The sequence below is a fragment of the Cetorhinus maximus genome, chromosome 4 (assembly GCF_964194155.1).
Source record: "Cetorhinus maximus chromosome 4, sCetMax3.hap1.1, whole genome shotgun sequence".
NCBI lineage: Eukaryota > Metazoa > Chordata > Chondrichthyes > Lamniformes > Cetorhinidae > Cetorhinus > Cetorhinus maximus.
Window position 1 is genome coordinate 157,395,606 of NC_135882.1, and position 13,243 is coordinate 157,408,848.

General features: G+C 45.8%; 1 protein-coding gene across 12 annotated transcripts in view; it reads left to right on the plus strand.

Annotated features, from left to right (window-relative positions):
* The window catches only part of LOC144679979 (receptor-type tyrosine-protein phosphatase mu), an 855,381-nt gene that overhangs the window by 255,285 nt on the left and 586,853 nt on the right, over positions 1-13,243 (plus strand). For all 12 annotated transcript variants that reach the window (XM_078541013.1, XM_078541014.1, XM_078541019.1 and 9 more), the window contains exon 3: positions 1,250-1,521. In XM_078541013.1, coding sequence (XP_078397139.1) covers positions 1,250-1,521 — 272 coding nt within the window. The remainder of the gene's footprint in view (positions 1-1,249; positions 1,522-13,243) is intronic.

Consider the following 13,243-nt stretch of genomic DNA (forward strand, 5'->3'; position numbering starts at 1 on the left):
ACAGACTTTGCAAATTTTGGAATTCGCTTCCTCAAAAGGTGGTTGAGGCAGAGTCCTTGTACATCTTTAAGAGGTCAGATAGATTCTTGATAAGCAAGGGGGTGAAAGGTCATCAGGGGCAGGCAGGAATGTGAAGTTCAGGTTAAAATCAGATCAGCCATGATCTTGTTGAGTGGCAGAGCAGGCTCGAAGGGCTGAGGGGCCTAATTTATATGTTTGTATGCAAACTATCTTTTAATTACAAAATAGAGTGTAAAATTAACTCTTTAATAAAAAAAACTGTCCTGTTTGTATTCCTAACATTCCACTTAACAGCACGTGGGCTAGAAACAATTTATCTCTATTTGCAGGGCCTATTAGTAACAATGGGTTGTGAATTCCTGAATTCTGGAAAAGGTTTATTCATTAATTGAATTTGTCCTTATCTTATTCAGCTATATCAGCTGAATATACGTGTACTTCAGTTTTGAGCTATAATTGAATTATAGCTTAGTGAGAGTTAATATGCTCAGGAGAGAAGGGAAAAACGTGTGTTGTTATTGGGTTGAGCACATGCAAACAGACTTACCAGACTTGCTCTGGAGGGGGTGCAGAGGAAATTCGCCAGGATGTTGCCTGGGATGAAACGTTTAAGTTATGAAGAGAGGTTGGATAGACTTGGGTTGTTTTTGTTGGAGCAGAGAAGACTGAGGGGCGACCTGATCGAGGTGTACAAGATTATGAGGGGCATGGACAGGGTGGATAGGGAGCAGCTGTTCCCCTTAGTTGAAGGGTCAGTCACAATGGGACATAAGTTCAAGGTGAGGGGCAGGAGGTTTAGGGGAGATGTGAGGAAAAACTTTTTTACCCAGAGGATGGTGACGGTCTGGAATGTGTTGCCTGGGAGTGTGGTGGAGGCGGGCTGCCTCACTTCCTTTTAAAAGTACCTGGATGAGCACTTGGCACGTCATAACATTCAAGGCTGTGGGCCAAGTGCTGGTAAATGGGATTAGGTAGGTAGGTCAGGTGTTTCTCATGTGTCGGTGCAGACTCGATCGGCTGAAGGGCCTCTTCTGCACTATGTGACTCTGTGATTCTGATTCTGTGATTCTGTGACATGTTCATATAAAATAATAAATTGCTTTTCTATGCGGGGTGATTATTTATCTGTCTTCTGACAAATGTTGAATCAGTTGACTTGCTCTTAATGTGGATTTTATTTATAGGCTACAGTCTCTAATAAGCTTCAACTTCCACCTCTTCCATGCAGGGTCCTTTATGATGGTTAACACCTCTGGACGACAGGCGGGACAAAAAGCCCATCTTCTGCTGTCGAAACTGAAAGAGAATGACACGCACTGCATTGATTTCCATTACTTTTTATCTGGCAAAGATGGGGCCAACTCTGGGTTACTAAATGTTTATGTGAAAGTCAATGATGGACCTCTGGGGAACCCAATCTGGAATGTGTCTGGAATGATGACAAGAAGCTGGAACAGAGCAGAGTTGGCCATCAGCACTTTCTGGCCCAATTTCTATCAGGTACTGGACATTCAATATTCACCCCTCTCTTACTGGAATTTCTCATTAGTTTGCCAACCATAGATCGATCCTTTCCTATTCAACACTAAATTATAGAAAAGTTTGATAAATTGCATTTTATGTACTAAGTCTACCTGGGAGCAGATGTCGAAGTAGTAAGAGGTAAATTTGACTCAGCCGCATGAGAGTCGGAGAGCAGTGTCCTCGCTGCTGTTTAGCTGATCACAGCTACAAACCTACTTTCCTGCAGACAAATAACCCTCTGACCCTCAGCTTACACTTGAAGGATGGCCATCTGTGTGGGGTATTGAAGAAGTGATGGTGTCTGTGTTATTGAGTCTAGCATGATAGATTACCTTCAGAAAGGGAGAACATAGGAAAGAAAATAGTGTGTCAGATTTGTTCCGCGGTATAAAGATCTCTCAGAATTCAGATAGCATACATCATCTTCCAGGGCATTATTCTCTCACTGTTTGACATCAATCAAACCCTCCCTCCAATATATTATGGTCCATTCTGTAATGTCTGCCATTCTCTGTGTATTGGTGGCTTTAAATGAATTATAGCACTACTACATTTGCAGGTGTAACTTATCTTTAACCAATCTTTATTAAGTATTGAATTACAGTTTGAAAAATGTACAATCTGGCAGTAGGCAGTCAAAGACACTGGATGATTTTTAAATTGTTTGAGAACTGGGTTATGGCCTATTAACACACTTTCAGCTAACATATGCAATTGTAATTTTTTTTCTGTCCATTCCAAGAAGCAGTTTGAGTGTTCGTATGCCTGCTGTGTGACTTGATTAGAGTCCCATTTACAGTGGGAAGGGAAACACACAGCAGCGAGTTTCTTTTATGAACAACATTTAGCGAGGTGCCACGTTGTGAAGCAAAGTAACTATGGGCCCATCTGCTGATGGGTAAGTAGTTGCTGCTGGCTTGTTTTTCTTGCCTCAACTTCCTGCAATTTGGTAAATTGTGGAATGACAGAAGCGTTTCTCCAAGCAACTGTACACCTGGTAGAATGGTCAGTCTGGAGAAAGAATATTCACTGAACAGGAATAAACTGCACCAATTATTCAGGAACAGATTAGTTAGACATGACTTGGAATTTACACTGCCAGTTTATTCATTGATTCGATTTACTTGTGTCCTGGGATCTGAATCTGAATATGGACCTGCTGATCAATGGAAAGGGAGGGTAGAAATGGTGTCCCTTTTTCCCAGCCCTTGACCGAGTGCTGCTGTCTTCGCTCTTTCCCAGTTTTTGTGACAATCTGACCACTGCAAGTAGTGCTCTTGTGCACCTCCATGTGGCTGAGTGCAAAATGACATAAGGAGATATCGAATTACATTGAGGCCGGAATTTCCAGTCCTGCCCGCCGTGGGAATTGCCATGGGCAGGATGGAAAATTTGACGGACCATGCAAAGGCCCGTTGACTTCGGGCTGGAATTTCTGATCCCGCAGTGGGTGGGTCAGGAACATCCCGGCCTGAGTGTACAACATGGAAACAGGCCGTTTGGCCCGGCTGGTCGATGTTGGTGTTTATGTTCCATGCAAGCCCCTTCCCACATCTCTTCATCCAACCCTATCAGCACACCTTTTATTCCCTTCTCCCTCTTGCTTAGCTAGCTTTTGCCTTAAATACATCTATGGAAGTGAGGAAAAATATGATAAAAATATGGTACTGAAAAATTGTAATTCAATAAATTGCAAAGTGCCCTGATAAATGTGTCAATTCTAGGAGCATTACAGAGTGCTGCCTGCATCAGTGGCCATATGAACACTCATTACCCCTGGTTACTGCTCTCAGTTGGTGAACACTGAGCAACACATGAGGGAATACTTACTCACTAAAGGGCTGTCAACCCATTCACTTTTTCATGGGTGTTATGCATTATAAAGAGACCAAGGAGAGGAGAAGGAGAAACAGAGGGAACACCTTTCTAAACTATTAATCAGACAGAAGTTGTTCTGTATTAGCAGACACAGCACAATAACTTAGTGACTATTTATTGAAGGTTGTTTCTGACTCTGCTCTCAGTGTTAACATCAAGGACTCCCTATTCAGGTATGGTTACATTACAAAATTAAAATAAAATATTAACTATGGATACTGTATATATACAGCTATATCTTGAGCTGTATAAACTCAAGCTAGGGTCTTATCACCAAGCTGCACATTTTAAAGAGCACTGCTTTTGACTAGTACTCTAATGTTTTGGCTATGGGGTTCAGCATTCTATTGCCTGTGTTGATTTCTGCTCCATGCTATTTGGATATGTTGAAGGTCAAGCCTACCAAACTCTCTCTTAACTTCACCCTTAGCTATGTTAACACCGCTCATTGCGTACTTATAGCACCCATTATTTCCTTCCAATGTTTCTTCCAACTTTAAACTTTCTTGCATTAAATTTATTCATCATCGTACTTACCATTTACAAATTTAGCCTAAATCATCTGATACTTCCCAACCTGCTGTCTCAGGATTTTTTTCCTCATTGTTCTTGAGATTTGAACAATACTGGCAAGGTAGTTTTTTTCTCTACCTTAAAGGAGCTACATAATGCAAGTTGACATTACTTAGCCTGACAGCATTTAGAGTAAGACACAATGTGCATGAATAAAGCGACATGTAGGTGGGGGCAGCAGCTATCTTTCTAAAAGGACATTAGGGAGTTATCTCCTGCTTTGTTTTTTAATTTGGCAATTTACCAGAACAATTGAATTCAATTTCCCAACTTGCCCTTGGAGGGATTTGACCTCATGACTTCAAGTTGTTCATGTAAATTAGAAACAGTATGGGGTCCCGAAGCAAAGGCAGAGTCAACTGCAAAGTGTAGTAAGGCCAGGCTCAGTATTGAATGACGGTCCAGACTATGGGTAGAATTTTCTGTCCCGCGGGTGGGTGTGTGCCCGGCCTGACTGGGAGTAAAATAGTGTGAGATGGCGTTGGGTGAGCGTCCTGACGTCATCGCGCACTCGCGCCATATTTCACTCGGCGGGGGCAGGTGGATGCCGGAGTGGCGCCTGTCATTAATTAAGCGGCCACTTAAGGCCATTAACAGTCTAATTGTCTGTGATTTTTCCTTGCCTGTGCGATATTCTGCTCATCGCACAGGCAAAACGGGTAGGCAGCCACAGCCTGACATTTTCACAAACCTCAACCAAGGGCAGGATAAAAAGGGTCAGCAAAGCATTGCCAGTGTGAGTAGTGAGGAGTTTTGGAGACAGTTTGCAGCTGGTTGTTTATTGGTATTTGGCAGCTTCATCTCTGTTCGGGGCTTCATTCTCAGCATTTCCAGGCCTCATTTCAGGACTCGTTGCTGCCTGCCAGGCCCCCAGGGGTTTCAGACTGTGTGGACCCTTCCAGGTATCAGACAGCCATCTTTTACCCTCATAATGGGGGTTGTGGTCTCCGCTGGAGGCACCTCCTCTGAGGAGGAAGAGAGGGACAGAAGGGAGAGGAGGGCACGTGTCTCAATGCAGCTTCCAGGGAGGGACCTGTGGGAGGAGAGGTGCAGGCACAAGGGGCACAGGGCCAGCAGGTAGTCTAAGGCGGAAGGGGCCACAGAAGATGCCACTATCCTGCTGCCAGGGTTTACAGGCGGCGACGCAGGTACCTCAATATGTCCGAGGTGCAATGCCGAAGGAGGCTCTGCGTCTCCAGGGAGACAATGACCTCCATTTGCCAGATGATTGGGCCTCAGATCAGCTCCGACTGTGTGGGTGGACACCCCATGCCAGTGGCCCTGAAGGTCACAGCGGCCCTCAACTTCTATGCCTCCGGCTCTTTCCAGGGCTCAGTGGGGGATCTGTGTGGAGTCTCCCAATCAGCTGTCCACAGTTACATCAAGCTGGTGACAGATGCTCTGTTTAGGAGAGTACCAAGCCTGCCAGGCTGCGCAAACCAGAGGCTTTGCAGCGATTGCTGGGCTCCCCTGCATCCAGAGTGCAATTCACTGCACACATGTGGTTATCAAGGTGCCAGCGGGTCAGCCGAGTGCCTTTGTCAACAGGAAGGGCTTCCACTCCATGAACATGCAGATAGTGTGTGATCACAAGATGCAGTTTCTGCAAGTCTGTGCAAGGTACCCTGGCAGTTCCCATGACGCTTACATCCTCAGACACTCCCAGGTGCCGAGGCTCTTCAGTGCTCCAGCCCGACTGGATGGATGGTTGCTGGGTGACGAGGGCTATCCGTTGAAGAAGTGGCTCATGACGCCTCTCCGCCACCCAAGAACAGAGGCAGAGCAGCGTTACAATGTGCATCATGGCTCCAATGGGCCGGTGGTAGAGAGGACCATAGGTCTTCTCAAGATGTGCTTCTGATGCCTGGACCGTTCAGGGGGTGCACTACAATAGCCCCCAGAGCGGATGTCACTGATAGTGCTTACATGCTACGCTCTCCACAATTTCGCACTGGCAAGGGGGGGACCCACTGGAGGAAGGGGATCTTGACACAGCTGCACAGGCCACAGATGATGAGTGCAGTAGTGAGTCCGAAGATGAGCACGATGAGGAGAATGCTGAGGGTGTGGAGCCAGACCTCGGCAACCTCCAGGGAGGCAGGGACACCAGGGATGCCTTGATCCAACGCTTCTTCAGCTAGGCTACCAAAGATCAGCTTCAAACGCATGCCAGGGCTGCCGCCTCCATCCCAGATGCCTGAAAGGACCTTTCCATTTGAACACAAAGAACACTCAGTGCCTGTGTAATAAAGTTCAGAGCCACGTATGTCCAGCATTACAGACTGGCGTACCCTGCAGCAATAAAATAAAGAGGTGAAGCATACTCAGGCCATGACGACAAAAACAAAATTTATCCCATTTTGGCAATTCCAAACTATTTACATAAACTTGTCTGGTCTTCATTCCCAGACCAGCCTGCAGAGACGACAAGCAGCTCATGTGCTAACGTCGCTCAGAACCTCCCTGCTCGCCATTGATGGACGGGCACCTAGCTGAGACACTGGGTACCTCATCCATCTCCCACACTGGCACTGACCACCTCAGGTCATTGCCTGTGTGAGGGCTTGCAAGTCTGAGCGCAACCCCAGGAACCCTTTATTCTGTCTGTGGAGCTGCCTCTCCATGAGAGTTGCCACTCTCTCAATGGAGGAGGCCGTGCACTTGGCCATGACAGTCAATGCAGTGCTCACGCTCCGCATGGACTCCTCTAACATGCAGACCATGGCACGCAGACCCTCATGGATCTCTGCCAGATCCTTCTGCACATCTCGCTGGACATCCAGCATCTGCTGCCTAATGGACAACCCCAGAGGCTCATCATCAGCCTTCGACTGAGCATCGTCCTGGTCCCCAGCAGTCCCCCGATTGCCGGTGCCCTGGGCACTCTCTGCATCTGCCTGCACCGCACATGACCGTGAAGTGCCCTCGCCAATGTTCACAAGATACTAGCCATCGCTTTAATGCCCACTGAGGTGCTGGTATCTGCACTGGTGCCTGCTTCAAAGAGCTGGTGTGGCACAAGCGCAAATGACGCCTGGTGGTTCTCTGGTGTCAGGGGTGGCCCTTCGGGGTCCGCAGATCGGACGCCTGTTGATGAACCTAAAAGGGAGAAGAAGGACATGTCATTAGTTAAAGTCATCAGACTGTCACTGTGCATGCCAGGCACCCTGGTGAGACAACGGAGATCTGCACAATGGTGCCCTCATCTTCCAATGGTCAATGGGGACTCCAGGTTCGAGGCTCCCATCAATGAAGAGACTACACCAGAATGGTTGCACAAGCTGAAATTTTCACCTCTGTGCACTGCACTCTTACCTTCGTCTGGCACCCCTGCCTCTCCCCGCCCGGTTCCATATGGAGTCTGCTGGCTCTCGAGCTCCAGGGCATCTTGTTCATACCTCGAAAGGATTGGGAGGCTAGTGGGGCCTCCGCTGGTCCGCGACCTTTCTATATTGTTGTGGGCCGTCTACTCCTGAAACAACAGAGGAGCATTGATTAGTCCACCCTGTACCTGTAGTGCCCTTGCATCCTGGTCAACCCCAGCTGAGGAGCACCTTGCAGGGCATTTCCGAGTTGTGGCCCTCGAGCTGCAAGGACTCAGTCCAATACCCCTACAGGGGTCACTCCCTTGACCAGCTCTGGCGTGATTGACAGTTGGCATTCAGACTTTAGCACCCCTGAGGTCCACGGGGGGATTGCCAGACCTTAACACATCTGCACACTAACCCATGCCAACATGGTACTCACCCTTCCTGAGTGCAGCAGGTCATTGAATCGCTTCCAGCACTGCACCCAGGAGCACCTCACCACTTTGTGGCTGCTTACCAGCGCTGCCACCTTCTCCCATGCCCTCTTGTCGAGGTGCAGTGGCCTCCTCCTCCCATCCCTGGGGACAAGAGCCTCCCTCCTGGCAGCCACCTCCTCCAGGAGGACGGCGGGGCACTCATCAGAGAAGTGAGGGGGCTGAATGCCCACCTCCTGCCCTCTCGCCGGCCGTGCCCACCTGCACGCGGGTCCGTAGTGCCGGCTCAGGAAGCGTCCTCCGTGGCAGCCTTCGAGGGGCTGCCTGGGCCGCTTTTAAACCGGCCGCCAGGTCATCATTAGGCCTGTTGGCCAACAGGCCCTCACCCCTGCTTGGCTCATCCCGGCCAGTGCGGAGCAGCGTTTCACGCTGGCCCACCCGTGTGAGGTCGCGGTCGGGGCCTGATCGCAGACGGCCGGTTTCGCGGGCGCTCCCGGGCCCGCCCACCGCGCCCGCCCGACAAGGGGAAAATCCTGCCCTGTATTATTTTCGTTCCCACTCGTGACGCTGGGCAGAACTCATTTGGAACGTTGTTCCTTACACTTACATGGTCACCTCACTGGTACAAATCAGACTACTTTCCATAAACTGTTTTTTAAGCCTTCAGCTGGAGAGTTGCGATATATTCTTACTTCTGCAGGGGTATTAATGACAATAAAAACATGGCCTATGGGTATAGTGAGTAATAGCAGATCAAAGGTGAAAATCAGGATACAAAAAGCTATTAACCTGCTGGTACCTTATATATTTCAACATGAGCTTGAGGTCAATTGTTTGGATGCTAAACCTTGCTTTTTAGTTCCAGGCTGTTAGAGCTATTTATTAAAACTGTTTTTTTTTTCCCCTGTTGAGCTAATACCCTGCAGCTCGCCAACTTTTATGGGTTTAGCAAAGCTACGAATCTATGATTAGCAAGGTTACGAATGTGAACGATGGTGCATAATTAGAACATTGTGCTGCCTGACGTTAACCAGCTTTGACACAAACAAGCTCACCTGCAGTTAGAAGAAGGAAAGCGGTTTGTTCAGTCAATTGATGCCTTACCTCCCGGCAGCGGTGGCAAAGCCAGCACGCCGTCTGGAAATGTGGCAAGACTAACAGCTGATTTAACTTGTTCTCCCAGAGAGCAGAGAGAACGGGGAGCCTGTGCGACTCAGCTGCTGCCCTGTTTTCGCGGCTGGGTAAGGATTCGCTGGTTGCCTGACGCAGGCTAAAAAACCCAAGTCGGTTTTCATGAGCAACTTGGCGAGAGTGCAGTTTTGCTCAGGCGTTTCCTGACTGATAAGGTTGCCAAACATTTTTCTAAGAAGATTTGAGCTAACAAAAGAGTGATTTATGCCCATGATTTATTTCTCTGCTCTGACGGTTTTGATTTTGCAATAATCTCACTTTTAAACAAGCGGCCCCTGCGTGTGGCTCTAACTGACCGATTTATCAGGACAATTCAGGCCTGCCCTATCTCCTGAAAATCCCTGTGGAAAATTTAGAAGTGCTTAATCGTTTCTTAACTTTTTTTAAAAAGAAACCTACTGACCCTTGAAATTTTCGCCTCAGATTTTGCAGGATTTCAATACGAGCTTTATCTTTTTATTAAGAAAAATGCTATAGGATCCAATATTTCTGGCCTCTCACAAACCAAACGTGTTTCAGGAAAAGCAGCTGCCAGACACCATGCAGTCATTTCCTGATGATAAACAACAATGGCTTGAAATGTCTAAAACAGGATTAAAATCTTCTTTTGCCAGAATGTCGTCAATGCTTGAGATCAGTTTTATAAGCCTGAGTCAAATAAAACTCAGTTACAATGAACTGCAAAATGAAATAGTGCAAGTTGATCTGAGCAAGGCTTCTCATGTCTTGACTTTTGATTTTACACCTTCTGGATTAAATGAGGGAAACTAGGGGTCCACCTCTCCCACCCAACATCCCACTGAAAAGAGCACATATGCTGAGACTGGGTTAGGATACAAGCCAGTTCAGCTGCGATGGCTTCTGAACTCACACATAATGAATAACCATGAGGTATTGGATGATAGATCAACTCTTGTATAACAAGAGTGAGCGCCTGAGGGTAGCAACAACAGGAATGCTAAAAAAGAAAGAATTTGTAAATTTCCTGGAATAGTTGCAACTTCATTTGGAATGTAACTGTGCTGAGCTTTTTTTTCATTTTGTTCTGCTGCTTGGAAAGGGTGGGTAACTTTTTTTATTACTCTTTCATAGGATATGAGCATCACTGGCAAGGTCAGAATTTGTTGCTCATCCCTAAATGCCTTTGAGGAGGCAGTGGTGAGCCGCCTTCTTGAACTGCTGCAGTGCATCAGGTTTAGGTACACCCTCAGTGCTGTTAGGAAGTGAATTCCAGGATTTTGACCCAGTGGCAGTGAAGGAATGGTGATAAAGTTCCAAGTTAGGATGGTGTGCGGCTTGGAGGGAACTTGCAGATGGTGGTGTTCCCATGCATCTACTGCCCTTGTCCTTCTAGGTGGTAGAAGTTGTGGGTTTGGAAAGTCTCGTCAAGGGTTCTTTGGTGAGTTGCTGCTTGTATCTTGTAGGTGGCACTGATTGCAGCAACTGTGTGTCAGTGGTGGAGGGAGTGAATGTTGAAGGTGGTGAATGGGTGCCAATCAAGCAGGCGGGCTGCTTTGCCGTGGATGTTGTTGAGTTTCTTGAGTATTGTTAGAGCTGCACTCATCCAGGCAAGTGGGGAGTATTCCATCACACTCCTGACTTGTGCCTTGTAGATAATGGACAGGTTTCGGGAAGTCATGAGGTGAGTTACTTGCCGCAGAATTCCCAGTTTCTGACCTGCTCTTGTAGCCACAGTATTTATATGGCTAGTCCAGTTCAGTCTCTGGTCAATAGTAACCCCCAGGATGTTGATGGTGGAGAATTCGGTGATGGTAATGTTATTAAATGTCAAGTGAAGATGGCCAAAATTGTCTGTTAATCTTGAGGGCAGTGCTCTTACCTATTCAGTCAGTCACGGGTTCAAGCCCTACTTGAGGTAAATAATTGAGGCTGATAGGACACTAGAGTGCTGAGGCAGTGCTATACGGTCAGAAATGTAACCTTTTGGATGAAATGTTAAACTAAGGCCCTTCCTGCATAATCTGGCGGACGTAAGATTCCATGGCACCATTTAAAGAAGAACAAAAGGAGTTCCCACCACGTCCTGGCCAATATCTTTTCCTCCACTAAAACCACCAAAAACAGGTCATCAAATAATTTAACCCATTGCTGCTTGTGGGAGTGTGCAGTACACACAAGTTGGATTGTGAAATTGCCTACACAACAAAGACTGCTTTCAAAAGTAGTCCATTGACTTTTGGACGTTAAGTCTTCTTTCTACAGTGGTGTGACAAATCAACTAAAGAAAGCATTGAAAGGTCCCAAGTCATATGAATAATCTCTGTGACTAACTGGGGAAGAAACATGAGGAAAATATCTGGGAAACCATCTACAAGTTTGCAGAGAGGAAAATAAATATATACGGTCAATATCTTTAAACATGACTTAAACTGTTCATCAAGTGTATGTGAGGATTTCTCACCCTTGTGCTTACCCCTTCGGTTGTGTAACCCCCTCCTGACCTTGTGAACTCTCTTTTGTTCTTATTCTAGCCTCTTGTGCTTCTCCAATTCTCAACCCATCTACACATCTAGGCTCTACACTCTAGAATTCCCTCCCCAAATCTTTTCATCTCTTTATCCCCTTTTCCCCCTTGGCACCCCAAGTCACCAGACCTAATATCTCATTCTTTGGTTTGTATATTTTTTCATTTGATTACACTTCTGTAATGCTTTTCTACTTTAAAGACGTTGTATAAACATAACTCGTTTTTGATACCACGAGGCATCAGTGCATCACGAGGTTGTAAACCAATTAAATGGTTCAGATTACGGTGACAATGCTGAATGAACTTTTTGTTTGACAATTCAGAAACTGAATTGCTGTCTGTAATAAATTTGCATTTTAGGTTGCAGTTTTTATATATTTTTAACTTTTCTGCCTCTTCCTATCTTGAAGATGCTGCCTCATGCTGGAGTATAATTTTTCAGTGGCTAGCCACCCACTAGCACAGTCAGTAGAAGAGAGACAATCCATGCAGAAAGAGAGTCATGATAGGGATATAATAAGAGAAAGAAGTCTGAAGTTTAACCAGAAGGTTAAGGTGAAAAATCATCATCATGAGTGGTTGAAGTGGCTACCAAGGAGAGTCATGAAAACATGTGGTCCTCGTACATATTTGGTCAAGATATTTGCTAGTGGAAAGGTTAGGTTTGTGCCTATAGATAATGTTTTACTTGAAGAGGTTTATGATGAAGAAGGGAGTAGGGAAGAATCAAATGAATCTGATGAATTGGTTAGTTGGGATATGAGTAGAGTACGATTAGTTACTGCAACAGAAATTGTGACTGAAACCAGTTCAGATCTGAGCCAGAGTCAGACAGACATGTCTAATGGAGTGGAAAATTCCATTGAAGGTCAAGGGCCAAATCAGTCTTTGTTGGAGAAAACCTCTCCTCAGACTCAGGCCAAGGTCCTTCTCCAAGTTTTGAAAGTTTATGTCCTCTTAGGAATAGGAAACCAGTGGTTAAGTTGGATATGTAAATAAATGAAAAACAAGAAATCTCTATAGGTTGTATGGAATTTAAACATTGTGTAACTTTTTCATTAAGGAGGGAGGAGTGTAATAGCACCCTCTGGTGGCTATTTGCACAAGTATGTATATAAGCCAAAATCGGAATAAACCAGTTAAGTTAGGTACTCGAACTCCATGGGTGGAATTTTACGGCCCCTCCCGTCATTGGGATTTTCTTGTCCCACTGAGGTCAGTGGACTTTTGAATGGCTTGCTGCATTTTACGGTCCTGCCCCTGCTGCGACGAGGCCATGAAATTCTGCCCCATGTGTATGCACCGGACTCTCAAAAGATAAAACCCCACCTTTAGAAAAATCTGTTTCCTTACCCTTGGAACAGTTTGGCGCCAGTCTGGTCCAGCTGCAACAGTTTGCTTTCATACAGGAGTAATTATTCAGAGTGGATGTAACTAATTATTTTAACGGTGACTCAATTTGTGTCGTATGCGGAACAACAATGCAGATACCATTCAACTGGGAATAAGGGAAACAACAATATTAAACAGGACTTCACTGTTACAGAAATGTGAACAGCACTTTTCCAAAATGAACCTTGTACATTAGCAGGGGAATAACTGAAAATTTAGAACAAATGTTTTGAACAGCCAAAAAATCTATACAATGCAAATTCTATTTAAGTGAATGACTTGCTAATTGGTAATTACAGTTTTGAATAAAAGCACAAAGAAAATTTAATTTCCATTAAGCCTCACATGCTATCCTGCTGTTTTAGAAGATTAGCAAAGAAAACTTCTTCTGGTCAATTGTGAACGACAATAACTCTCCATAACATGGATGTACG